The following is a 24,972-nucleotide window of genomic DNA, read 5'->3' as shown; positions in this document are numbered from 1 at the left end:
AGTTCTCAGCACCCACAGGAGAAATCAAAGAGACTGGTGGAGCAGCCAGTGCTCACACAAGCTCAAGCACTAGTTTAGGGGACAACCCCTACCTTTGGCTGCTGTGTCATAATTATGAAAATCTGGCTTCAGTCTCTAAACTCTGCACAAGGTTGACACCATATTGACAGCCTGAGGACATGTCGAGCTAAGAAGCTGCTAAGTCTCCAAGTAAGTTGTTATACTAAGGAATGATATTTGATTCCCTGTTCCCTTCTCTAATTCCAGGCTACCTCACCTTCACACTGAGCTCACCCAGTCAATCTATGCACGTTGTTTAAACACATTTTGCCTGGCAAACATACTTACTTCATTGCCTGGCTCTGATTAATCGACATGTGCAGCCTCCTCTTCACACCATTAAGGTACTGGTGCTGGCTGTGCCCTCTTCTATGACAGGACCTGACAAGAAGCACAAGGGAGTCCAAGCTACTTCAGGTCTCAGCGAAAGAAGAGACATGTCTTGGCACTATCCCAGGATGTCCTGGGGAGAGATCAGGAAGGTAGCAGGAACAACCCCAGGAGAGTAACAAATTGTCCTGTTAGACAACCAGTCCTGTTAGCCCAGCAGTGCCCGAGTTTAGTGCTCCTGGATGTCCCTGTAACTACAAGATTGGGCCCAACCAACCATGACAGTGCAGGCCCCTCACAACATCTTCTCAGAACATTCCTTCCACCCACCTCAGCAGCCCTGATCCTGCTGCCAATATCCACAGATTTCCTGCTCAAGAAGTCCTCGTTATGCTCTCGGTTCTCAGCTTTGACTTCTTGTATGTACAGGTGTTCCTCACTTTTTTATTATCCCTTAAAAAAGACAGAGATACAAAAAGAAACAAACTTGACATTCCAAGAAATACCAGAACACAAATACTGCTACCTTAGCTGTGCTCCAGCTAAACCAGGCAACACAACCAACAGCAGAAGGGAGAGTGGAGAAGCACTTGCATTTCCTGACTTGTCAAATTGCCTTTGAGAGAAACTCTCCTCAGTCCCTGAAAATGCAGGTCCCCAGGGCATGACCAGCAGCATTTCAGTCTCCTCCTCTTCCCACGTGGCTCAAAGCTGCTTGCCCCTCCAACTCAGAAGAGCTCCAAGAGCCACGGCCCTGAGCAGCCAGCAACCACTGGGTGCCAAGAGAGATTCTGCTCCTTCCTTGCTGCCAATGCTCAGCACCAACCTGCTGTTCTAAGGCCAGGCTGGGGAGAGGGGCCCAGGAAGAACAGCTCTGGCTCTGCTCCCTGCCAGCTTCCTGGAGGGGAAAGCAACGGCCGCTGGAGGGGAACCCAACGGCCGCTGCACCCGCTGCCGAGAGGCTGCCCCTCCGGAACCACGGGCCTTGGTCCTGCCTGGCTAGACGGGGCCACCGAGCAGCGCTGGGAACGGAGCCTCGAGGACACGCCGGAGGGAGCATCACCGCACACACACACACACACACACACACACACACACACACACACTCTTCTTAAGCAGGACTGACCTCGGGCTTCCTCCCTCCTCCCTTTGGCCCTTCACCCTCTCCCTGAAGAGCACAGCACCTTGTGCATTGCCTCCCTAAAGGACACCTTCTCACTCTACAGACATATATATATATATATATATATATATACATACACACCCCTGGTCGCCATTTCCATTTGCATTGTCCCTAAACATCACCCTCGGTTTGTGTCAACCCTTCCTAAACCGGTGAATTCCTGCACTAACCCTTGGTCCTCGAGGCAGTTTCTGAGATGGGGGGTGATTCTAACTCCCCCCCTAAAACCCGGCCCCGCAGCGGCCGCTCCTCCGAGAGAGGCAGCGCCACGTGTGACCCTGGGGCTCCTTCACAAACCCCTCCACGTCGGGGGGAAGTCGCGGAAGCCCCTGGCAGCCGGGAGCCCCCGGGACCGGCCCGCCACAGCCTGCCCATCAGGACAGCATGGGAAGGGGAACAGTCCTTGCTTCCTTACCAGCGGCTAAACCCATCAGTGCTTCGTCAGCTTTGGCACTGGGAGGTTTTGTCTGTATCGGGAGGCAGCCCCGAGGGGAAGCAGGTAAAACCCTGCACCAAAAAGGCTGCTTCGTGTCTGAATTCAAGGGAAACAGTGACATCTGAACAGCTTGGGTGTCATTAATTCTATCTTAATTAGTGGTCGATGCCCCCCCAGTTGCAGGAGGACTGTGGTGGCCCAGGCAGAGGTCCCACAGGGACACACCTGTGTCCAGGTCTCCAGCTGAGAGCCTCAGCCTGTCGTTCTACTGGGGGAGGGCAGAGAGGCTTCTAAGCTTTGAAAAACAAGTTCTTGAACATGGGGGTGGTGGATCATTGGAACAGGTGGTCTCAAGAGGGGGTGAGGGCCCTGTTCCTGGAGACATTCAAGGTCAAGCCTGAGGAGGCTCCGAGCAACCTGGTCTAGTTGGAGATGCCCCTTCCTACTGCAGGGGGTTGGACTAGATGACCTTTAGAGGTCCCTTCCAACCCTTCAGGCCTTCAGATTGTTGCTCGTCCACATAACCTTGTCTGTCAGTCAGCAAAGGCCTCTCTTTCTGTCCCTGTCCCAATTTAATAGGTGTTTGTTGATTCCCCTCCTCCCAACTCAGCCTTTTCTGTCTGAGACTTGACTTTACCTGGACATGCTGCTCAGCTGTGGTGACTTGTGTCCATGCAGGTCTCCACCTGACAAACTTTGTCTCTTCCTGTGTCATCAGTAGCCACCAACAACCAAGATACATGAAAGCCTTGCTTTTAGTGCATTATGAAAATAAGAAAGAAACGCCTCATTTAAAAGCAACCAACTCCACCGTCAAATTATTTGCAAACTATAACATCTCAAAATGATACAAAGTTTGTCACAAAGTTACAAAGAAGATAAACCCCAGCCTATAAACCCTTGGAAATTACTATTCAATGAGGTCTTCTTATAAACACTGCTGAGGTCCAAAAACCAAGGGTCATAATGCTTCAGGTGATATATTTTCCAGCTTTAGATTCATCCATATGCACCATCCATGTGCATATTGATGACCTGAACTGAAAAAAGAAACCTCAAACCTCATCCTTAACTTCTGGCTTAGCTGCAACTCACCAGCCCCCTTGCTTGATTGGAATATAACGTGGCACAAATCTGTTTGTGGAGATGTTTTTATAGCAGTTCTCATAACGGGGTCCTGGCCCCCAGCTGGGGTTCCTGCACGCTGCTGACACAAGCACGGTAAAGACTTTACCCTGAGTGATCTCCTGCATCTCGGAGCAAATTCACAAGAAATCAAAGACAACTAATCCAGTCTGAAGGAGGACCCAGATCCAGACAAAACAGCTTGCCTGCCTGATCTCTGCATGGTACAAAGTGTACTAACTGTGTTCAGGTTGCAGCATTTCAGCTTGAAACGGTTTTAACAAATTTCTCCTGTCATGCTTCTCTCCTCTTGCACTCCCAGTGGCACAAAGAGAAGAGGGAATATGGCCAAGGAATTCTAGGATTGACTCCTTTCTAAGCATCATTGCCCAGATGAAATTCCAGAGATCACCCACTCCATCCCATTGTGTGGCAACACAGAGCCATGAATGCCAGGTTTGAAGGGGCCTCAAGGTTCACCGAGTCCAACCTTTCTAGGCAGGAACAAAGGTGGTCCAGCAGCCTGCCATTCTGAGTCCCAAAACTGTCAATACTCAACACGAGGGATGTGTTAAGGGTACTGTAATTCTAGTTTTCCCCAAAATTGGAAGAAAAGGGAGGCAGTTTACAAGTACTTCTTCACTGATGTAGCAATGACAGCGCTTCAATTGGTTACATCTTGAAATACGATTCAATTGCTTTTCCTGATCCATTTAGGCTGGATGTGCATCTCCTCTGCTGCTTCTGGTGCCTGGAATTCCTTTGAGGCTGGAATCACAGGGTGGCTCTGGCTCTTCAGGCTCAAGGCAGCACAGCAGCAAGGCTGTCCTCAGGGACAAGAAAGCACAGAGTTTTGTAGTGCCCCTTTACTGCTCTAACTGGCAAATTAAAAAGGGGAAAATCTTCAGCAAAAAGTACTTCATGATGAAGCTAGAACACAGGTTTAACCTGTATGACATGGGTGTAATAGTAGCTGGAAATTCCTCAGCCTATCTGGAAGCAATTCAAGTCAGAGATGTGCAGGTGAGCAAAGTGGCAGAGAGTACAAAGGGGCACTGCCTGACTAGCGGGAGGTCTCCCTGACATGCAGGGGACTTGGAACTCGATGCTCTTGGAGGTCTCTTCCAACCCTAACCATTCTAGGATTCTGTGATGCTTTGACTTGAAATCTGAACTTCTCCACATTTAGGCAAAGACAGGAAAAATCAAGATAAAACATGTTTTATTTCGTTTTCAGAATCTTACAGCTTAGGCAATGAACTCCACAGGCTGTACCACCCTTGAGGTAGAAAGACGGACCCCTGATCTGCAAATTACATGATGGCAATTACATTGATTAGATGGGGTGGAAAGTCGTGGTTTCGGCCAGGATGGAACCCGTGCTCTTTTCAGTCATTCTCCTTGTCCGTGAGGTTCCTTGCAAGCAGCTGCAGTTTCTGAGAGGAGCAGCAGGTTCTGCAGGCAGTGTCTGCTCCTAGGCCTGGTCACCTGGCCCTGCGTGTCAGAAAGGAGGCAGGAGCAGAGCGGCTGGTCCAGCAGCAGAGAGGCCAGCGCCAAGGGAGCTGGTCCCATCTGACGGGAGGGGATGTGCAGGGACAAAGCAGCCCAGGCTCAGCTCAGCCGACGGGATGTTTGGTGGGGGCTTCGGGGACACTTGTGGCTGCTCTGCAAAGGGAGCCCCTGGGAGCCCCGTCCTGCCTGTCTGGGGGGGTCTGTTGTTTGGGGCTGTCAGTGCCGGGCTGGTTGGCGGGCGTGGCTGCGATGGCATCACAATGAGGGCAGCTAGAAAAGGGCCAGCAGCAGCTGTGCCCCAGTGCTAGCTGGCCAGGTGAGTGCGCAGGCAGGGGGAGGCCGGGCTGGAGCAGGGCCGGGGCAGAAAGGCGGCCCCCGGGGGGTGGGTTCTGGCCCTGCCCCGAGGGCCCAGCTGCTGGCGGCAGCGCCTTGGGCAGGGCACGGGGCTGCCCCCGCCGGGGCACAGGCCCTCCCTGCCAGCCCCACTGAAGCCCTTCTCTCCCTCCTCCTGCAGACCATGGCTGCCCTGCTCTTCCTTGCCCTGGGGGCCCTAATCCTCAGCCAGGGCCCACGGCCAGCGGGTGATGGGCTGGATGAGGAGACGCGCGTGCGCATGCGGGAGCGAGAGGAGATGCTGAAGAGGGAGATGGCTCGGCTGCTGCGGGAGGTGGAGAGGCAGGAGAAGGCCCTGCATCTGAGGAGCCAGCAGCAGAGCGGCTTTGTCTGGTGGGCCTTGCAGCAGTGGCAGTCCTGGGCCCTTGCTGCAGCCCTGCTCCTGCTCTGCGGGCGGCTCAGCAAGAGGCAGCCAGCCAGCAGCAGCAGCAAGGAGGGCAGCCCCAGCAAGAAGCCGCAGAAGAGGCTGGTGTGCAAAGCCTGGCAGAAGGTGCCTCTGGCCTCGCTGGACTCCCCTGCCGCGGTGCAGGACATGCTGCGCAAACTTCTGGACACCTGCCAGAAACTGTACCACCGCACCTGTGTGCCACGGCTGGGGCGACCCATCATCCTGGACGCCCCAGAAGGCTGCAGCACAGGCAGCTGTGTCTACAAGGTGCTCATTCCCCTCTCGGCACCCCACGGACAAGCCTTCCGCCTGGAGCAGACGCCCGTGGGCTTCTACAAAATCGGGGTTTGGCAGCGCTGCGCCTGCAGACAGCGCCTGATCTGCTTCCGCCACTCCCCTGAGGAAGAGCTGCAGAGGTTTGGGGCTGCCAGCATCGCGGACTCCGACCTCTGCCGTGGCCCCTACCTGGATCTGGAGAGAACCTACTTCTGGTTTCACAGGGTGCTGGCCGAGTGCTGGAAATTATTCCCGCAGTTCAGGCACTACGAGCCAGAGGTGCTGGCCTCCAAGCGCTCCTGCACGCTCCGCCTGACCTCCCCTTCCCAAAGTACTCTCCTCATCGAGATGACATTTGGGTTGCAGATGAAAGCGGGCGTCTTCAAGGACGTTCATTAGGCAGAGCTGTAGCAGGACAGTCCATCTCTCCAGCTGCCTGCCTCAGGTTCTCCCCATCTATCAACTGCTTTTTGCCTCTCGGTGTTACAGGCCCTCCCTCATTCTCTTGGTTCGTTAGTTTGACATCAAGCAATGTTTCCTCATTAAGTCTTAGATGTAAGGTTTTAGGATCCTTTTAAGCCAGTCAGCAGTGTTCTAGGTCTAGGATAAGAGGTGTTACTAGGTTAGTGGCTAGGATTCAATGGTAGAGTTTATGGGTTGGTTTACCTCTTAGTGATAGACGTTCTTGTTAAGGTCCCTTTTGCAGTGTTGCTTCAGCCTCCTGTTCTGATATCCCAGTTTCCCCACAGCCCGATTGAGCTGGTGCCTGTTGATTTAAAAGGGTTTAGACCCCAGAGCTGTTTGCAATAAACCTTGTTCTGTGAACATTCATCTCGTCTGCTGTGTCGCTCCGTCTGGGACAAGAGGCCAGCGAGTGTTCTCCCTCTTGCCACCTGAACAGCAACTGCCCTCCTTCTCCTGCAGAGCCCATTGCTGCCGGGAGCTCTCCTCTCTCCAGAGCTATCACAAAATGGCCTGTTTGACCAAGTGCTGTGTCTGGGTGTGACTGGGCTGGGGAAGGCGGGCAGAGGGTGCTGCCTGCTCAGCTGCCACAGGGTCCGGGAGCATTCTGAGGAAGAGCTGATGTGGTGCACTCTGCGCTCACCGGTTCCTTCCCTGAGGCTCCCCTGCCTGGCTGTGCTCCTGCGCTGGGGCACTTGCAATCAGTTCTCCCTCCACAGCTGGGCACATTGCCTTGTGCCCTGGGGAGCAGGAAGGGGCTTCCTTGGGAGCCACACACAAAACAAGCCCTCCTGGGAGTCCCCCGGCGTTGTCCTTGGGCAACCCCAGTGAGGCGTCTGTCACACTGTCCAAGTGGGGAGCCCTTTGCACAGGGGACAAGGGCCACGACTGTGGAGCTGAGCTCTGGCTGCTCTGGCTCCTGGATGAGCTCCAGCTTCACCCACCATCACATTCACTGTCCCAGCAGCTGGATCATCCTGCGTCCTGCAGGGTGCTCTCTAGCTCCTCTTCTCGGGTCAACTCTGCCTCCACAACTCTCTAGCAGAAGGAAAACACAAGAGAAATCAGCAACCAAACAGTCTTCCTACATCCTTGTTAGACAAACATGGCTCAGCCGACCAGATCTGGGGATCTTATCACTGCTGATGAGCCCAAGAATTGAACTGGGAGCTGTCACTGCTGCAAACAGCAGCAGTCTCTGTAGACAGCTGCAGAGAAACCTCCAAAGGAAGGGCTGAGCAAGCTCAGCTGCCTTTATGCTGTGCCCCAGTGTGCTGGTAGCAGACACTTCCAGCTGAGCAGGGACCCTCCAGAGCTGAGCATTCTGGGCTGATCAAAGCCTCAGGCTGCTGAGGTCAACTTGTAGTTCTGAATCAAAACCCAGTGGTTTAACCACCCTGAGCAGTCTCATCTGCAAACATTCCAAATCCTGTCCGATTTCTGAACTGGTTTCTGATCTCAGCTTTCAGGCTCAGCACAAACACCCTGTGCTTTCCCTGTGGGCCACAAGATGGTGGCCTAAAGAACCCAAGGCAGGCTCTATGCTCAGATGGGGCCCAGCTCGCTCAGGACAGCTGCCTATGAGCTTCCCAAACAGCTGGACATGGCTGTTCCCCAGCACCCAGCCCTGCAGGTGGCACAAGCACGGATGAAAGGGGCAGGAGGCTTGACAGGGGAGGGTCCTCATGGCAGCCCACAAGGCAGCTGCAACATGCAACATGGGCCCTAGAGCCCTCCCAGCTCAGGAGCAGCAAGGAAGGGGGAGACACCACGAAGCTGCAACACAGCTGAGGGAATAAACCCCCTGGCAGGGGAAGCAGACCAAATCCAGAGGGATCCAGAGACCTAATCCCCACTGACCCCATCACACCCAACCACCTTGGTAGCTGAGGTGTCATTCCTCCAGCAGTTCCTCTTACCCACACGCAGCTTCTGCCTTACTAGAGCAGAGTTTCCCTCTGCAGATCACGGAGATCTGAGGAAGATCCACTCCCAACCAATAGAAGATACAGCTTGTTTTGGAACGACAGCACTCATGTCAATCCCTGTGAAAGATGAAAAACAAAGGCTTACCAGCTCTCGTTTGACTTCTTCAATCTTGACTCGTGCAAGGGGGAGACTCTAATGAGAGAAAATGGCATAAATATCAGTGTTTTAGCTGGCAACAGGGTCCCTGCATCATTGCGAGTCTCTGTTGATGTGCAGCAGGGGAATGTGGGGAGAACAAAATCAGTTTTGTGCACACCCTTCACATGCAAAAGGTACTGACATCCAAAGCTTAGGACCACCTTGGTTTGGGCATTGTTTTCCAAAAGTCTGGCATGGCCTAAAGCCTAAAAAGCTCTTTATTTTTAGCAGTTTTCCAGACCTCCCAATCGAGGCCTTGCCTTGAAACACATCCAAGGTGAGTTCTCAGCACCCACAGGAGAAATCAAAGAGACTGGTGGAGCAGCCAGTGCTCACACAAGCTCAAGCACTAGTTTAGGGGACAACCCCTACCTTTGGCTGCTGTGTCATAATTATGAAAATCTGGCTTCAGTCTCTAAACTCTGCACAAGGTTGACACCATATTGACAGCCCGAGGACATGTCGAGCTAAGAAGCTGCTAAGTCTCCAAGTAAGTTGTTATACTAAGGAATGATATTTGATTCCCTGTTCCCTTCTCTAATTCCAGGCTACCTCACCTTCACACTGAGCTCACCCAGTCAATCTATGCACGTTGTTTAAACACATTTTGCCTGGCAAACATACTTACTTCATTGCCTGGCTCTGATTAATCGACATGTGCAGCCTCCTCTTCACACCATTAAGGTACTGGTGCTGGCTGTGCCCTCTTCTATGACAGGACCTGACAAGAAGCACAAGGGAGTCCAAGCTACTTCAGGTCTCAGCGAAAGAAGAGACATGTCTTGGCACTATCCCAGGATGTCCTGGGGAGAGATCAGGAAGGTAGCAGGAACAACCCCAGGAGAGTAACAAATTGTCCTGTTAGACAACCAGTCCTGTTAGCCCAGCAGTGCCCGAGTTTAGTGCTCCTGGATGTCCCTGTAACTACAAGATTGGGCCCAACCAACCACGACAGTGCAGGCCCCTCACAACATCTTCTCAGAACATTCCTTCCACCCACCTCAGCAGCCCTGATCCTGCTGCCAATATCCACAGATTTCCTGCTCAAGAAGTCCTCGTTATGCTCTCGGTTCTCAGCTTTGACTTCTTGTATGTACAGGTGTTCCTCACTTTTTTATTATCCCTTAAAAAAGACAGAGATACAAAAAGAAACAAACTTGACATTCCAAGAAATACCAGAACACAAATACTGCTACCTTAGCTGTGCTCCAGCTAAACCAGGCAACACAACCAACAGCAGAAGGGAGAGTGGAGAAGCACTTGCATTTCCTGACTTGTCAAATTGCCTTTGAGAGAAACTCTCCTCAGTCCCTGAAAATGCAGGTCCCCAGGGCATGACCAGCAGCATTTCAGTCTCCTCCTCTTCCCACGTGGCTCAAAGCTGCTTGCCCCTCCAACTCAGAAGAGCTCCAAGAGCCACGGCCCTGAGCAGCCAGCAACCACTGGGTGCCAAGAGAGATTCTGCTCCTTCCTTGCTGCCAATGCTCAGCACCAACCTGCTGTTCTAAGGCCAGGCTGGGGAGAGGGGCCCAGGAAGAACAGCTCTGGCTCTGCTCCCTGCCAGCTTCCTGGAGGGGAAAGCAACGGCCGCTGGAGGGGAACCCAACGGCCGCTGCACCCGCTGCCGAGAGGCTGCCCCTCCGGAACCACGGGCCTTGGTCCTGCCTGGCCAGACGGGGCCACCGAGCAGCGCTGGGAACGGAGCCTCGGGGACACGCCGGAGGGAGCATCACCGCACACACACACACACACACACACACACACACACACACACACACACACACACTTCTTAAGCAGGACTGACCTCGGGCTTCCTCCCTCCTCCCTCCTCCCTTTGGCCCTTCACCCTCTCCCTGAAGAGCACAGCACCTTGTGCATTGCCTCCCTAAAGGACACCTTCTCACTCTACAGATATATATATATATATATATATATACATACACACCCCTGGTCACCTTTTCCATTTGCATTGTCCCTAAACATCACCCTCGGTTTGTGTCAACCCTTCCTAAACCGGTGAATTCCTGCACTAACCCTTGGTCCTCGAGGCAGTTTCTGAGATGGGGGGTGATTCTAACTCCCCCCCTAAAACCCGGCCCTGCAGCGGCCGCTCCTCCGAGAGAGGCAGCGCCACGTGTGACCCTGGGGCTCCTTCACAAACCCCTCCACGTCGGGGGGAAGTCGCGGAAGCCCCTGGCAGCCGGGAGCCCCCGGGACCGGCCCGCCACAGCCTGCCCATCAGGACAGCATGGGAAGGGGAACAGTCCTTGCTTCCTTACCAGCGGCTAAACCCATCAGTGCTTCGTCAGCTTTGGCACTGGGAGGTTTTGTCTGTATCGGGAGGCAGCCCCGAGGGGAAGCACGTAAAAGCCTGCACCAAAAAGGCTGCTTCGTGTCTGAATTCAAGGTTAACAGTGACATCTGAACACCTTGGGTGTCATTAATTCTATCTTAATTAGTGGTCGATGCCCCCCCAGTTGCAGGAGGACTGTGGTGGCCCAGGCAGAGGTCCCACAGGGACACACCTGTGTCCAGGTCTCCAGCTGAGAGCCTCAGCCTGTCGTTCTACTGGGGGAGGGCAGAGAGGCTTCTAAGCTTTGAAAAACAAGTTCTTGAACATGGGGGTGGTGGATCATTGGAACAGGTGGTCTCAAGAGGGGGTGAGGACCCTGTTCCTGGAGACATTCAAGGTCAAGCCTGAGGAGGCTCCGAGCAACCTGGTCTAGTTGGAGATGCCCCTTCCTACTGCAGGGGGTTGGACTAGATGACCTTTAGAGGTCCCTTCCAACCCTTCAGGCCTTCAGATTCTTGCTCGTCCACATAACCTTGTCTGTCGGTCAGCAAAGGCCTCTCTTTGTGTCCCTGTCCCAATTTAATAGGTGTTTGTTGATTCCCCTCCTCCCAACTCAGCCTTTTGTGTCTGAGACTTGACTTTACATGGACATGCTGCTCAGCTGTGGTGACTTGTGTCCATGCAGGTCTCCACCTGACAAACTTTGTCTCTTCCTATGTCATCAGTAGCCACCAACAACCAAGATACATGAAAGCCTTGCTTTTAGTGCATTATGAAAATAAGAAAGAAACGCCTCATTTAAAAGCAACCAACTCCACCATCAAATTATTTGCAAACTGTAACATCTCAAAATGATACAAAGTGTGTCACCAAAAGTTACAAAGAAGATAAACCCCAGCCTATAAACCCTTGGAAATTACTATTCAATGAGGTCTTCTTATAAACACTGCTGAGGTCCAAAAACCAAGGGTCATAATGCTTCAGTTAACCCAGTAACCACTGGGTTTTGATTCAGAACTACAAGTTGACCTCAGCAGCCTGAGGCTTTGATCAGCCCAGAATGCTCAGCTCTGGAGTGTCCCTGCTCAGCTGGAAGTGTCTGCTACCAGCACACTGGGGCACAGCATAAAGGCAGCTGAGCTTGCTCAGCCCTTCCTTTGGAGGTTTCTCTGCAGCTGTCTACAGAGACTGCTGCTGTTTGCAGCAGTGACAGCTCCCAGTTCAATTCTTGGGCTCATCAGCAGTGATAAGATCCCCACATCTGGTCGTCTGAGCCATGTTTGTCTAACAAGGATGTAGGAAGACTGTTTGGTTGCTGATTTCTCTTGTGTTTTCCTTCTGCTAGAGAGTTGTGGAGGCAGAGTTGACCCGAGAAGAGGAGCTAGAGAGCACCCTGCAGGACGCAGGATGATCCAGCTGCTGGGACAGTGAATGTGATGGTGGGTGAAGCTGGAGCTCATCCAGGAGCCAGAGCAGCCAGAGCTCAGCTCCACAGTCGTGGCCCTTGTCCCCTGTGCAAAGGGCTCCTCACTGGGGTTGCCCAAGGACAACACCGGGGGACTCCCAGAAGGGCTTGTTTTGTGTGTGGCTCCCAAGGAAGCCCCTTCCTGCTCCCCAGGGCACAAGGCAATGTGCCCAGCTGTGGAGTGAGAACTGATTGCAAGTGCCCCAGCGCAGGAGCACAGCCAGGCAGGGGAGCCTCAGGGAAGGAAGCGGTGAGCGCAGAGTGCACCACATCAGCTCTTCCTCAGAATGCTCCCGGACCCTGTGGCAGCTGAGCAGGCAGCACCCTCTGCCCGCCTTCCCCAGCCCAGTCACACCCAGACACAGCATTGGTCAAACAGGCCATTTTGTGGCAGCTCTGGAGAGAGGAGAGCTCCCGGCAGCAATGGGCTCTGCAGGAGAAGGAGGGCAGTTGCTGTCCAGGTGGCAAGAGGGAGAACACACACCGGCCTCTTGTCCCAGACGGAGCGACACAGCAGACGAGATGAATGTTCACAGAACAAGGTTTATTTCAAACATCTCTGGGGTCTAAACCCTTTAAAAGCAACAGGCACCAGCTCAATCAGGCTGTGGGGAAACTGGGATATCAGAACAGGAGGCTGAAGCAACACTCCAAAAGAGACCTTAGAAGAAAATCTATCAATAAGAGTCACATCAACCCATAAAACTCTACCATTAAATCCCAGCCACTAACCTAGTAACAACTCTTATCCTAGACCTAGAACACTGCTGACTGGCTTAAAAGGATCCTAAAACCTTACATCTAACACTTAACGAGGAAACACTGCTTGATGTCAAACTAACGAACCAAGAGAATGAGGGAGGGCCTGTAACACCGAGAGGCAAAAAGCAGTTGATAGATGGGGAGAACCTGAGGCAGGCAGCTGGAGAGATGGACTGTCCTGCTACAGCTCTGCCTAATGAACGTCCTTGAAGACGCCCGCTTTCATCTGCAACCCAAATGTCATCTCTATCAGGAGAGTACTTTGGGAAGGGGAGGTCAGGCGGAGCGTGCAGGAGCGCTTGGAGGCCAGCACCTCTGGCTCGTAGTGCCTGAACTGCGGGAATAATTTCCAGCACTCGGCCAGCACCCTGTGAAACCAGAAGTAGGTTCTCTCCAGATCCAGGTAGGGGCCACGGCAGAGGTCGGAGTCCGCGATGCTGGCAGCCCCAAACCTCTGCAGCTCTTCCTCAGGGGAGTGGCGGAAGCAGATCAGGCGCTGTCTGCAGGCGCAGCGCTGCCAAACGCCGATTTTGTAGAAGCCCACGGGCGTCTGCTCCAGGCGGAAGGCTTGTCCGTGGGGTGCCGAGAGGGGAATGAGCACCTTGTAGACACAGCTGCCTGTGCTGCAGCCTTCTGGGGCGTCCAGGATGATGGGTCGCCCCAGCCGTGGCACACAGGTGCGGTGGTACAGTTTCTGGCAGGTGTCCAGAAGTTTGCGCAGCATGTCCTGCACCGCGGCAGGGGAGTCCAGCGAGGCCAGAGGCACCTTCTGCCAGGCTTTGCACACCAGCCTCTTCTGCGGCTTCTTGCTGGGGCTGCCCTCCTTGCTGCTGCTGCTGGCTGGCTGCCTCTTGCTGAGCCGCCCGCAGAGCAGGAGCAGGGCTGCAGCAAGGGCCCAGGACTGCCACTGCTGCAAGGCCCACCAGACAAAGCCGCTCTGCTGCTGGCTCCTCAGATGCAGGGCCTTCTCCTGCCTCTCCACCTCCCGCAGCAGCCGAGCCATCTCCCTCTTCAGCATCTCCTCTCGCTCCCGCATGCGCACGCGCGTCTCCTCATCCAGCCCATCACCCGCTGGCCGTGGGCCCTGGCTGAGGATTAGGGCACTCAGGGCAAGGAAGAGCAGGGCAGCCATGGTCTGCAGGAGGAGGGAGAGAAGGGCTTCAGTGGGGCTGGCAGGGAGGGCCTGTGCCCCGGCGGGGGCAGCCCCGTGCCCTGCCCAAGGCGCTGCCGCCAGCAGCTGGGCCCTCGGGGCAGGGCCAGAACCCACCCCCCGGGGGCCGCCTTTCTGCCCCGGCCCTGCTCCAGCCCGGCCTCCCCCTGCCTGCGCACTCACCTGGCCAGCTAGCACTGGGGCACAGCTGCTGCTGGCCCTTTTCTAGCTGCCCTCATTGTGATGCCATCGCAGCCACGCCCGCCAACCAGCCCGGCACTGACAGCCCCAAACAACAGACCCCCCCAGACAGGCAGGACGGGGCTCCCAGGGGCTCCCTTTGCAGAGCAGCCACAAGTGTCCCCGAAGCCCCCACCAAACATCCCGTCGGCTGAGCTGAGCCTGGGCTGCTTTGTCCCTGCACATCCCCTCCCGTCAGATGGGACCAGCTCCCTTGGCGCTGGCCTCTCTGCTGCTGGACCAGCCGCTCTGCTCCTGCCTCCTTTCTGACACGCAGGGCCAGGTGACCAGGCCTAGGAGCAGACACTGCCTGCAGAACCTGCTGCTCCTCTCAGAAACTGCAGCTGCTTGCAAGGAACCTCACGGACAAGGAGAATGACTGAAAAGAGCACGGGTTCTATCCTGGCCGAAACCACGACTTTCCACCCCATCTGATCAATGTAATTGGCATCATGTAATTTGCAGATCAGGGGTCCGTCTTTCTACCTCAAGGGTGGTACAGCCTGTGGAGTTCATTGCCTAAGCTGTAAGATTCTGAAAACGAAATAAAACATGTTTTATCTTGATTTTTCCTGTCTTTGTCTAAATGTGGAGAAGTTCAGATTTCAAGTCAAAGCATCACAGAATCCTAGAACGGTTAGGGTTGGAAGAGACACCTCCAAGACCATCGAGTTCCAAGTCCCCTGCATGTCAGGGAGACCTCCCGCTAGTCAGGCAGTGCCCCTTTGTACTCTCTGCCACTTTGCTCACCTGCACATCTCTGACTTGAATTGCTTCCAGATAGGCTGAGCAATTTCCAGCTACTATTACACCCATGTCATACAGGTTAAACCTGTGTTCTAGCTTCATCATGAAGTACTTTTTGTTGGACATTTTCCCCCTTTTATTTGCCAGTAAATTAGTAAAGGGGCACTACAAAAACTCTGTGCTTTCTTGTCCCTGAGGACAGCCTTGCTGCTGTGCTGCCTTGAGCCTGAAGAGCCAGAGCCACCCTGTGATTCCAGCCTCAAAGGAATTCCAGGCAGCAGAAGCAGCAGAGGAGATGCACATCCTGCCTAAAGGGATCAGGAAAAGGCAACTGAATCGTATTTCAAGATGTAACCAATTGAAGCGCTGCCATTGCTTCATCAGTGAAGAAGTACTTGTAAACTGCCTCCCTTTTCTTCCTTTTTTGGGGATAACTAGAATTAAAGTACCCTTAACACATCACACGTGTCGAGTATTGGCAGTTTTGGGACTCAGAATGACAGGCAGGCAGGTGGCTGCTGAGTTGCAGCTAAGCCAGAAGTTAAGGATGAGGTTTGAGATTTCTTGTTTCAGTTCAGGTCATCAATATGCAGATGGATGGTATGAGATCTTTTACTTTGATCTAAACAGATACAAAGACAAAAGATGAAAATTACTTTTTCTATATTTATTTCATATCTTTTCCTTGTTTACAGTGTGTAAAGCATTTAAATCTGGAAAATTTATCAATTTAAATATTTTGACCCTTGGTTTTTGGACCTCAGCATGTTTATAAAAAGACCTCATCCAATAGGAATTTGCAAGGGTTTCTAGGCTGGAGTTTGTCTTCTTTTTAACTTTTGGTGCCACACTTTGTATCATTTTGAGATGTTACAGTTTGCAAATAATTTGACCATGTATTTAGTTGATTTTTTTTCATGAAGGCAACAAGCTCAAATGCGGCATTTCTTTCTTATTTTCATAATGCACTAAAAGCAAGGCTTTCATGTATCTCAATTGTTGATGGCTACTGATGACACAGGAAGAGACAAAGTGTCAGGTGGAGACCTGCACGGACACAAGTCACCACAGCTGAGCAGCATGTCCAGGTAAAGTCAAGTCTCAGACAGAAGAGGCCGAGTGGGGAGGAGGGGAATCAAGAAACACCTATTAAATTGGGACAGGGACAGAAAGAGAGGCCTTTGCTGACTGACAGACAAGGTTATGTCGTTGAACAATAATTTGAAGGCCTGAAGGGTTGGAAGGGACCTCTAAAGGTCATCTAGTCCAACCCCCCTGCAGTAGGAAGGGGCATCTCCAACTAGACCAGATTGCCCAGAGCCCCGTCAGGCTTGACCTTGAATGTCTCCAGGAACAGGGTCCTCACCCCCTCTTGAGGCCACCTGTTCCAATGATCCACCACCCCCATGTTCAAGAACTTGTTTTTCAAAGTTTAGAAGCCTCTCTGCCCTCCTCCAGTAGAACGACAGGCTGAGGCTCTCAGCTGGAGACCTGGACACAGGTGTGTCCCTGTGGGACCTCTGCCTGGGCCACCACAGTCCTCCTGCAACTGGGGGGGCAACGACCACTGCGTAAGGTACTTCTGGAGCCAAGACTCATTATTAGTCTATGGATTTCTTCTTATGAGGGGTTCCTTTTATGTGGCATTTTACTTAGAGGTGTTAATCTGCTAATTTCCAACAGGCCACCTATAATGAACTGTAGAACAATCCTTGCAATCTCTATGCTCCAGTTTGAAGGGAAGCCTGGCGTACCCCTTCTTTTCTACTTCTCCCCTGTGGTGTGAAATGGGGGCAGAGGGAGATGCTGCCAGGGGCACTCCAAGGACCAAGGCACTCCAAATGATTGGCTGAACACTGTTCCTCTGCTTGACTAGAGAGGGAGAGAGCAACAGGCAGCTGTGGCTTTAGTCCCTCGCAGTGGGTGCCATTAGTGCACCTCCTCATTTAATCCCTGCCACTGGATGTCATGAGTGCATCTCATCGTCTTCCTCTGGTGGTGTGTTTAAAGCAAAACTCCAGCTCTAGACTCCTTTTCCACTGCTTTGAATCACAACTTTTAATTTTCCAAGTGTTTTTATCCCACTGCTTTGACAGAGGAGCCTTCACAAACAGTGGAAGTGAAAACGTGTTTGCTGAAGCCAAGCTCTGTCTAATCTATCTTCTTTGAGTCAGAATTAGTGTTGTAACCCAACAGTAAACATGTACCTGACTGTACTTGTGCCCATTGTCCCTTCCAGAGTTTGGTGCAGAAGTTCTGGCATTCACAAGGAGGCAAGGATTACAACAGCAAGCAAAGCAGAAGAGTTACGAGGTAGTCCTGGGGGGAAGGTGTTTATTTCCCCCCTTTCTTTAAATTGGTGTCTTGTTCTTTGCTTTTCATTGAGTGGTTTCAACTGACATCAGGTTCCTGGGGCCAGTGAACCCAGCTGTCAATGGATGAACCATTTTTGTGACAATAAAACTGTGATGGAGGGAAACAAGCCCCCATCATTCACCTGGAAACTAGTCTTGGAAAGAGAAGTGACCTGAAAGTGGAACTCATGGGGAGTGGTCTCAGATGTGTCCTTTTGATATAAAATAGCCACAGCAACCATGGGCCAGACTGGTTTTGATGTACCCTTAACAAAAAGGAGGGTGAGGAACGAAATTGAACTTGTAACAATATTTCCTGAGTGAAAGGAGCCATTAGGGTATATGCCATCACCCTAGAGACACTGCCAATTAAGAGGCCAGAGAATCACTACAATGCAGCCTGCAATTTCCACAACAGGCAAGTTAATTAGCATTATGTTTTAATTCTTGGAGGTGATCCTAGTGAAGCTCATGCTTTAGAAGCTATGCTGCATGCAGCAAGCACCATGAATCCATCCCCCTGTCACCTCTTCCCCACTGCCCAGCCAAAATGCAGTATATTCATGGAGTGGAGTTGGCTCTCAACAAGTCCTGAATAGAATACTACGTGGGTTTGGGCCTGGGAATCTGTATGAAGGGTACTTTTAGGAAACAGCAATGCCCTTCTCCATGACAGAGGCTCCTTCCCATTTGCTTTGTGTTGTTTTGGAGCTGACTTTACCTCCAGACAATAGCTTTACTTTGTGTTCTTCTGGAAGCTGAAGAGCACTGTAGCCAGGTGTTGGCCCAGGTGTTGCTGACACCTGACAGTTTGGTTTGGGCTGTGGCCTCTCTCTTCTCTCAGTGTTGTACTGATCTGCAGTGTAAGACAAGTTTTCCACCCTACCTGGTGACTGGAAAGTGAAATGTCACATCTTGTCTTGGATCTGGGTCTCTTGCAGGGCTCCACCATGGGACTAGTACATCTTTCTCAGTGCACTCAGATCAACTTAGAATCATAAAATGGTTTGGGTTGGAAGGGACCATAAAGATCACCTAGTTCCAAGCCCCCTGCCATGGGCAGGGACACCTACTGCTAGATCAGGTTGCTCAGAGCCCCATCCAACCTAGCCTTGAAAACTTCCAGAGATGGAGCTTCCACCAGCTCCCTGGGCAACCTGTTCCAGTGTCTCACCACTCTGATGGTGAAGAACTTCCTAACATCTGAGTCACCCACCTCTAGTTTTGATCCATTCCCCCTAGTCCTACCACTACCCAACATCCCAAAAAGTCCCTCCCCAGCTTTTCTGTAGGCCCCCTTAAGATACTGAAGGCCAGAATAAAGTCTCCTCAGAGCCTTCTCTTCTCCAGATTGAATAACCCCAGCTCTCTCAGTCTGTCTTCAGAGGAGAGGTGTTCCAGCCCTCTGATCATCCTTGTGGCCTTTCTTTGGACATGTTTCAGCATGTCCATGAATTTCTTGTAGCAGGAGCTCCAGAACTGGATGCAGTGCTCCAGATGAGGTCTCATGAGAGTGGAACAGCAGGGAGATCCATCTATCTCAACCTGCTGGCCATGCTTCTCTTGATGCAGCCCGGGATACGATTGGCTCTCTGGGCTGCAAGTGTACACGGATGGCCCATGTTGAGCTTCTCACCCACCTCTCCAGCCTGCCAAGGTCCCTCTGGATGGCATCCCTGCCCTCCAGCCTGTCAGCTGCCCCACACAGCTTGGTGTTGTCAGCAAACTTGCTGAAGGTGCACTCAATGCCGCTGTCCATGTCACTGATGATGTTAAACAAGACTGGTCCCAGCCAGTTCTTTATCCACCAAGTTGTCTGTCCATCAAACCCATATTTTACCAGCTTGGAGACCAGGATGTCACGTGGGACAACTTGTTCGTGTTGCACCAACAACTGTTTTTCACTGGCCACGTTCCCTCTTCTGTTCTCAAACATCACCAGTTTTCACTGCATTTTACTTCTCATTCTAGGTGAAAATATCAGATTTTACATTAAATATTGCAGCATTGTAAGCCAGCATCAAATCAAGAGATTAGCTTAAAGCCTCATGATTTACCAAAGTCAGTGTTGACTGTGAATTGATGGTCCATGTGGAGTTCTGTCTGATTTAGTGTCTGTCTGCTCATCACAGGTGGATGGTTGCCACTTTACGTCATAAAACCTCACCTGACAAAACCAACTCCATAGAAAAATAATGCCATGTCCAAAGGGCAACAGTTCTTCATTTCTCTGTCCCACATGTTCAAGGAGCTCAAGCTAGCCCAGATTTTCTCAAAAAGATTTCTTTATACTTATTCCATTAACAATAGACTAAGGCCTCTCAAAGCTGTTGACAGTTCTCTTTCAGTTTTCAAAAAAACTTGTATGAGACCCTAGGAAGATGGTCTCTAGCAGCTAAAAACCTGTAGGATTTACACTCCTACCTGTGATAGATAAGTAACTGGAATTAAGCGGCTAAATACCCTTGAGATCTTGGGTTTTTAAGTCAATCTTAGAGCTGGGGGGTGGATTTTTCCTTTTTTCTCTTATCTTCTGTTTTAAAGTCACCTTAGAATGAGAAAATGTAATGAACTGAACTCTGGGTTTATAGAGTAAGGTTATTTGCTTGCAAAGTCAACACAGTGAACAGAAGGGAAATGCCAGCCTGCACGTGTCAGCTGGGATGGCTGTCAAACATCATCTGACAAAGGTGGTCTTGGCTGAAAAGGAGGTGTGTTGGTTTGCTCACTGGCAACAGGTCTCAGGGGATTTGGGAACCTGGGCTCTCTTGGAGACATGTAAGATGCGCCTGCAGGACAGGCTGCTGCGAGGGGAGTGCTGTGCATGTTGCTGAGCCTTCACCAAGAGATCTGCACTGGAGAAGGCAGGTGCAGTTGTTCTCTTCCCTGGAGTGTTTGCATATGTAAAAACGCAGTTACCATGCAATGGGGGGAAGAAAACCATCCTTAGGGAACAGGAAAGAGTGAAGGAGATCACATTCTTAAACACGGGGCAACAGCTGAGGTCCTCCCTCCTTCCCTCCCGTTTATTTCTTTCTGCAGTTTCTTTCTGTACTTTCTTTCTGTACTTTCTTGCACTTGTAGTTGGCACAGCTGTAAGGTGCAGGATGCCACTTCTCACCCAGAGATTGTCCCAATATCCATAGTGTAAAGTGTGAATCTGCAAAGAAGGCAACGCAAGGCTGAATTCCTCTCAGCAGAGGGCGGAGGGATCCCTGTTTTCTGTGCTTCTTGGGTGACAATCAAGCCAGAAACATCTTGCAGAGTTTGGGTGTAGAATATCCTCAGAGCAGAAAGTACAAGCCTCTCTTTGGCTGGGTGTTGCTATTTAAATAAACAAGGCAATTTAAAATAAGCCTTTCACAGACATTTATTGCAGACAGGTAACACTAAGGACGTGCAGGAGTGTGGTGCTAAAGACACCCCACATGGAGGGGGAGGCTCATGACATGGAAAAGTGGCTCTTCTTGACATACCTATCAAATATCTAGTGTGATAATTTTCTTGTTTGCTGTGTGGCCATGTCTTCAGAGCTGGCAAGGGACAGCACTGTGGTGTCAAGGCTCTCATGTCGCTGTGTGAGTCTTCTTCATTTTTGTTTCCTCCATCTTGTCTCTTCTCAGCCTTTTCTTCTGTAAGTAATCATCTTCTGCTTGGAACAAGTAGTCTTCAATTAGTCCAATCTGGAAAGAGAAAGAAGGGGTGTCAGAAGCATGTCCCTTCCCTTCTATAAAAAACTAAATAAACTTTTGCAATTAGTTTATTTCAAAGCTAATTGTCATTGGGAAGAACAATACATGAAGGCACCTCTCATATCATTGGCTGGAGTAGTGGTACCTGATTTTGTCATTTCTTTTTTTTTTTTTTTTGTCCCTTTCCATTTGGATTCAATTATTTTACTGAGTCTTTCATTGAAACCTGTACTTTGAAAACAGGAATTTATCACAACTCTGTCCTTAAATGGCCATGAAAAACAGTCACTTTAAAAGGAAGGGATGATAAGGAAATGAATCTCAGGCAAGTTTTTCCTGATAAGGCAAGGGAACAGAGGCTTATGACATTTATGTGCCAAAAACCAACACAAGGAGAAAAATGAGTGTCCCACATTGCTGTGGCAAGAACCACTTATCTTCTAAATCAAAATTAAGTTCTGAATAAATGTGTTTTCCCATTGGTATGATACATTAAGAAATACAGTAGAAGAATAGATGACCACGGTATACTCCAAAATAAAAACATAATTAAGCTAATAAAGAGGACATTCAGAGAGACACCTCTTCCTTGCAGAGGTGATGATTGATTTACATCTCCATGCCAACACAGTGAAAATACGGTCTCTTGACAAGATAAAAGAGGGAGGAATGGCTTAAAAATCTCTTTTCGGTGGCTGTAGTGTTCAGTAGTGGTTATTCATGGCTTTCTTGCTTGCACATTTCATTTTAGGAAAGTAAATTGGAAGCACTATGTTCTACCTGGTTTTGCCTTGATTTAAACCCTCCCTGTGCCCGCTCTGCTGCTGCCTGACATGGGGACCCACCTTTGAGGCTCTCATCAGGAAATGCAAATTTTTAAACTCAACACTTCCTCTTTTTTCCTTCCTTCCTTCCTTCCTTCCTTCCTTCCTTCCTTCCTTCCTTCCTTCCTTCCTTCCTTCCTTCCTTCCTTCCTTCCTTCCTTCCTTCCTTCCTTCCTTCCTTCCTTCCTTCCTTCCTTCCTTCCTTCCTTCCTTCCTTCCTTCCTTCCTTCCTGTCTTCCTTCCTTCCTTCCTTCCTTCCTTCCTTCCTTCCTTCCTTCCTTCCTTCCTTCCTTCCTTCCTTCCTTCCTTCCTTCCTTCCTTCCTTCCTTCCTTCCTTCCTTCCTTCCTTCCTTCCTTCCTTCCTTCCTTCCTTCCTTCCTTCCTTCCTTCCTTCCTTCCTTCCTTCCTTCCTTCCTGTCTTCCTCTTTTTCTTTCCTCCCCAGCAACTGTTTAAATAGGAATCCAGGTGGAGGGGGTAAGGCAGAAGGATGTAGTTTGTAACCAGCCCCAGTGCTCTTAATGTTAGAGATGCAGCTGTTGTAAGAAAAGTGGATTTGGGAAAAGACAGGATTTATTCCCAAATGGAGCAATAACTGGACACAGACTGACACTGAGACCAAATCCTAGGGTTATATACCTGAACCCTGCAGCCCCTCTGTAGGCTGAAGCAGCACTGAAGCCCAAGTGAAGAGCTCTGCAGGACTGGGTTTCAACCTATTTTTAATCTCCCACTGCTGTGACATCTTCCTTTCAAGATATTCTGAGCATTTGCCTCCCCAGGTACTCCCAGCACTGCAGTGCCAGCATTTTCACTTTGGATCAAGAACGGAATGGAGACCAAATGGAAAAAGGAAAGGAACAGTAACAGAAGATGTCATTACACAAATTACATGCTTAGTCCACAACACATCCAGATGGTGCCTCGAGATGCTTTGGGATCAAACTGAGCAGAGAAGTGAAGGGGCCTGGGGACAGAGATTTGAAAACTAACCAGGTACTCAGTAGAGTTTATTTTGTGGTATTAGCTTAATATTGCTTTTGTTTTACTTTGACCCCAAATTCTCCTTCGTACTTCAAATCCTTGCATTGCTGATATGTTGTAGAAGGTATCAGTGGTGGGAGCCATTGATCTGGGGAGGGGCAGAGTAAAAAGCCTGGGAGGTAACACCAAGAAAACCCCTGGGCTTCTGTGAGAGTACAGAGACATAGTGTTGGTCTGCCTTCAGTTTTGTGCCCATGAGTGCACAAAGGGGACACAAAGCAATGGGGTGGTGCTGGGTCTGTGTGTCTATGCTGAACAGAATTTGGGAGAGAGAGATTTCTGGGTTGGTAGCTGAACAACGATGAGAAATAGTACAAGAAAAGCAAACTTGTTTGTCCCACCGGGAGGAAATGACACTATTTTTTTTAAGGCAGAGCAATGAATGGGAAGGACGAAGCCTTCGTGTGTGTCCTCACAACAAGAGGCTGCTGGCCTTGATGGCACAGCCTGTGCTGGGCTGCTGAGACACCAGCACAGAGCTGCAGCACTGGCAGAGCCACTTCTCAAAGAAATTCTGCTCTCTTATTCCCAGGGTAAAGCTGGTAAGTGGATGAGGCTGTGTCTGCTTCTCCTCAGAGCCACTCAGCAAGGCTAGTACCTGAGTACTAACAGGGTTCGAGGCACAGTCAGGTTTCACATGGCACCTACTTCCTTTTTTACCTTCTGAACAGATATATTCAGGTGGACATTTGCTCCCCAAGGAACAATATCCTCCACTGCCCTTTGCCACGGGTTTTTACCTTCTGAATTCTACTCCACACACGTTCTCCATCACATCTTCCTTCAAGGGTGTCCATGGCATCTGCCATTAGTGACTGGAGCTGTGGCACCAAGGTAAAAATGATCAGTGTGGAATTCACACAGAAACTGTGTATTCTTTAAACACACAGATTAAACCCTAATTAAAAAAAAAAAAAAACCAAACAACACAAACATTTATATAATGATGGTTTTATTACTCATCTTTCACACCATGAGCAGTGCCACCTCATCTTTGCTTCAGCCATTGCGCTGAAACATTGTGGATACAGAACACTTGACAATGGGGAAAAAATCCTTTGGAAAATGTGTATTTAGGCCTATAAGTTTCAATGCTTATTCCTGGTAAAGGAAGACTTGTGTTGTAAAGATGAAAGGGTCCTTCATTTTTTAGCTGTCTGGGGTTTTGTGTTATACATGAATGCTTTTTAGTATTTTCTCCCAAGGCTAATGCATCATAATCTAAGGCAGCACGTAAAACCTCACAAGAGGGCAACTCTAAAGCAGAGATGCTTTTCCTGTAGCTGGAAGTATCTAGCTCATTTTCCCTGCTTTTACTATCCTCTTCTTTGGGAACCTCTCCCTTCTCCCCATCATTCAGCGTAACAGAGCCTAACACCAAGGGTGGCAATTCCTAGAGTAAACTGTAGAGAGGAACTGTAGGAAAATACTTGCTAATCAGTCCCCAGCATTAGAGGGAAGGCAGCAGCATGTAGGAGCAAGCTGGGAGAAACTAGTATTTCATGCCTGAGCTCAGTGTGCTCTATCAAGTACATTCCAAAACTCTTAGTTGCTGAAAGTGACATCAAACAATGGTTTCTGGTGTCTCTTCCCCAGTGTGTTTCTCCTTATAACTAGTTGGACATTGTAAGCATTCATAAATAAATAGTGTCTTCTTTCTGTACCCCGACAGGCAGCAGTGGAAGAGGAGTGAGGTGATGCAACTTAGAACATTGGTCTTTAGGCTCATCTGTGCATGAGGTAAAAATGCTGCCTTGAGATTCAAGGAGCAGATCTGTATTTCTGGACTGTTGCAAAGTTTACCTTTACACTAAGGCTTTTGAAATTCAAATCCTTTGTCTGTGTCCCAACACTGGATAAAGGATGCAGGAATCCTCTTTTGAAGCTCTAAGGAACTGTGCCAGGGTCAGTTCCAGCCTGCTTTCTCTGTGCCTGTGCAGCCATTCAGTTGAATCTCATCCGTCCAAATATTGGATGAAAACTTCTTTTTTTCTAACTCATGCATCAGTATTCATGAAAAACCAAACGGTAAATTTCTGTCTCTGACTTTAGGAGCCAAGAACCTGTCAGGAATTTTCCATTACAATACTTTTATGACAGATAATTGCCCT

At 50.3% G+C, this 24,972-nt stretch overlaps 4 protein-coding genes across 4 annotated transcripts in view; 2 read left to right on the top strand and 2 right to left on the bottom strand.

Annotated features, from left to right (window-relative positions):
* The window catches only part of LOC127395940 (inositol 1,4,5-trisphosphate receptor-interacting protein-like 1), a 149,317-nt gene that overhangs the window by 3,684 nt on the left and 120,661 nt on the right, over positions 1-24,972 (top strand). The window lies entirely within an intron of this gene.
* LOC127395939 (inositol 1,4,5-trisphosphate receptor-interacting protein-like 1) lies at positions 4,888-6,329 on the top strand. Its single transcript, XM_051643439.1, has 2 exons — positions 4,888-4,962; positions 5,161-6,329. Exon 2 carries the CDS (start codon positions 5,164-5,166, stop codon positions 6,100-6,102), a length of 939 nt encoding a protein of 312 aa, XP_051499399.1. The 5' UTR covers positions 4,888-4,962; positions 5,161-5,163; the 3' UTR covers positions 6,103-6,329.
* LOC127395573 (inositol 1,4,5-trisphosphate receptor-interacting protein-like 1) lies at positions 13,006-13,944 on the bottom strand. Its single transcript, XM_051642714.1, has one exon. The coding sequence runs from the start codon at positions 13,942-13,944 to the stop codon at positions 13,006-13,008; it is 939 nt and encodes a 312-aa protein (XP_051498674.1).
* Positions 20,791-24,972, bottom strand: part of LOC127395572 (spermatogenesis-associated protein 16-like) — a 29,004-nt gene continuing 24,822 nt past the window's right edge. The window contains 3 exon segments of the mRNA XM_051642713.1: positions 20,791-20,875; positions 20,877-20,986; positions 23,602-23,682. Of these exon segments, the coding sequence (XP_051498673.1) occupies positions 20,791-20,875; positions 20,877-20,986; positions 23,602-23,682 (276 nt within the window).

This window comes from Apus apus, chromosome Z (assembly GCF_020740795.1).
Source record: "Apus apus isolate bApuApu2 chromosome Z, bApuApu2.pri.cur, whole genome shotgun sequence".
NCBI lineage: Eukaryota > Metazoa > Chordata > Aves > Apodiformes > Apodidae > Apus > Apus apus.
Note: the sequence above shows the minus strand (reverse complement) of the source record. Positions and strands in the feature narration are given on the sequence as shown.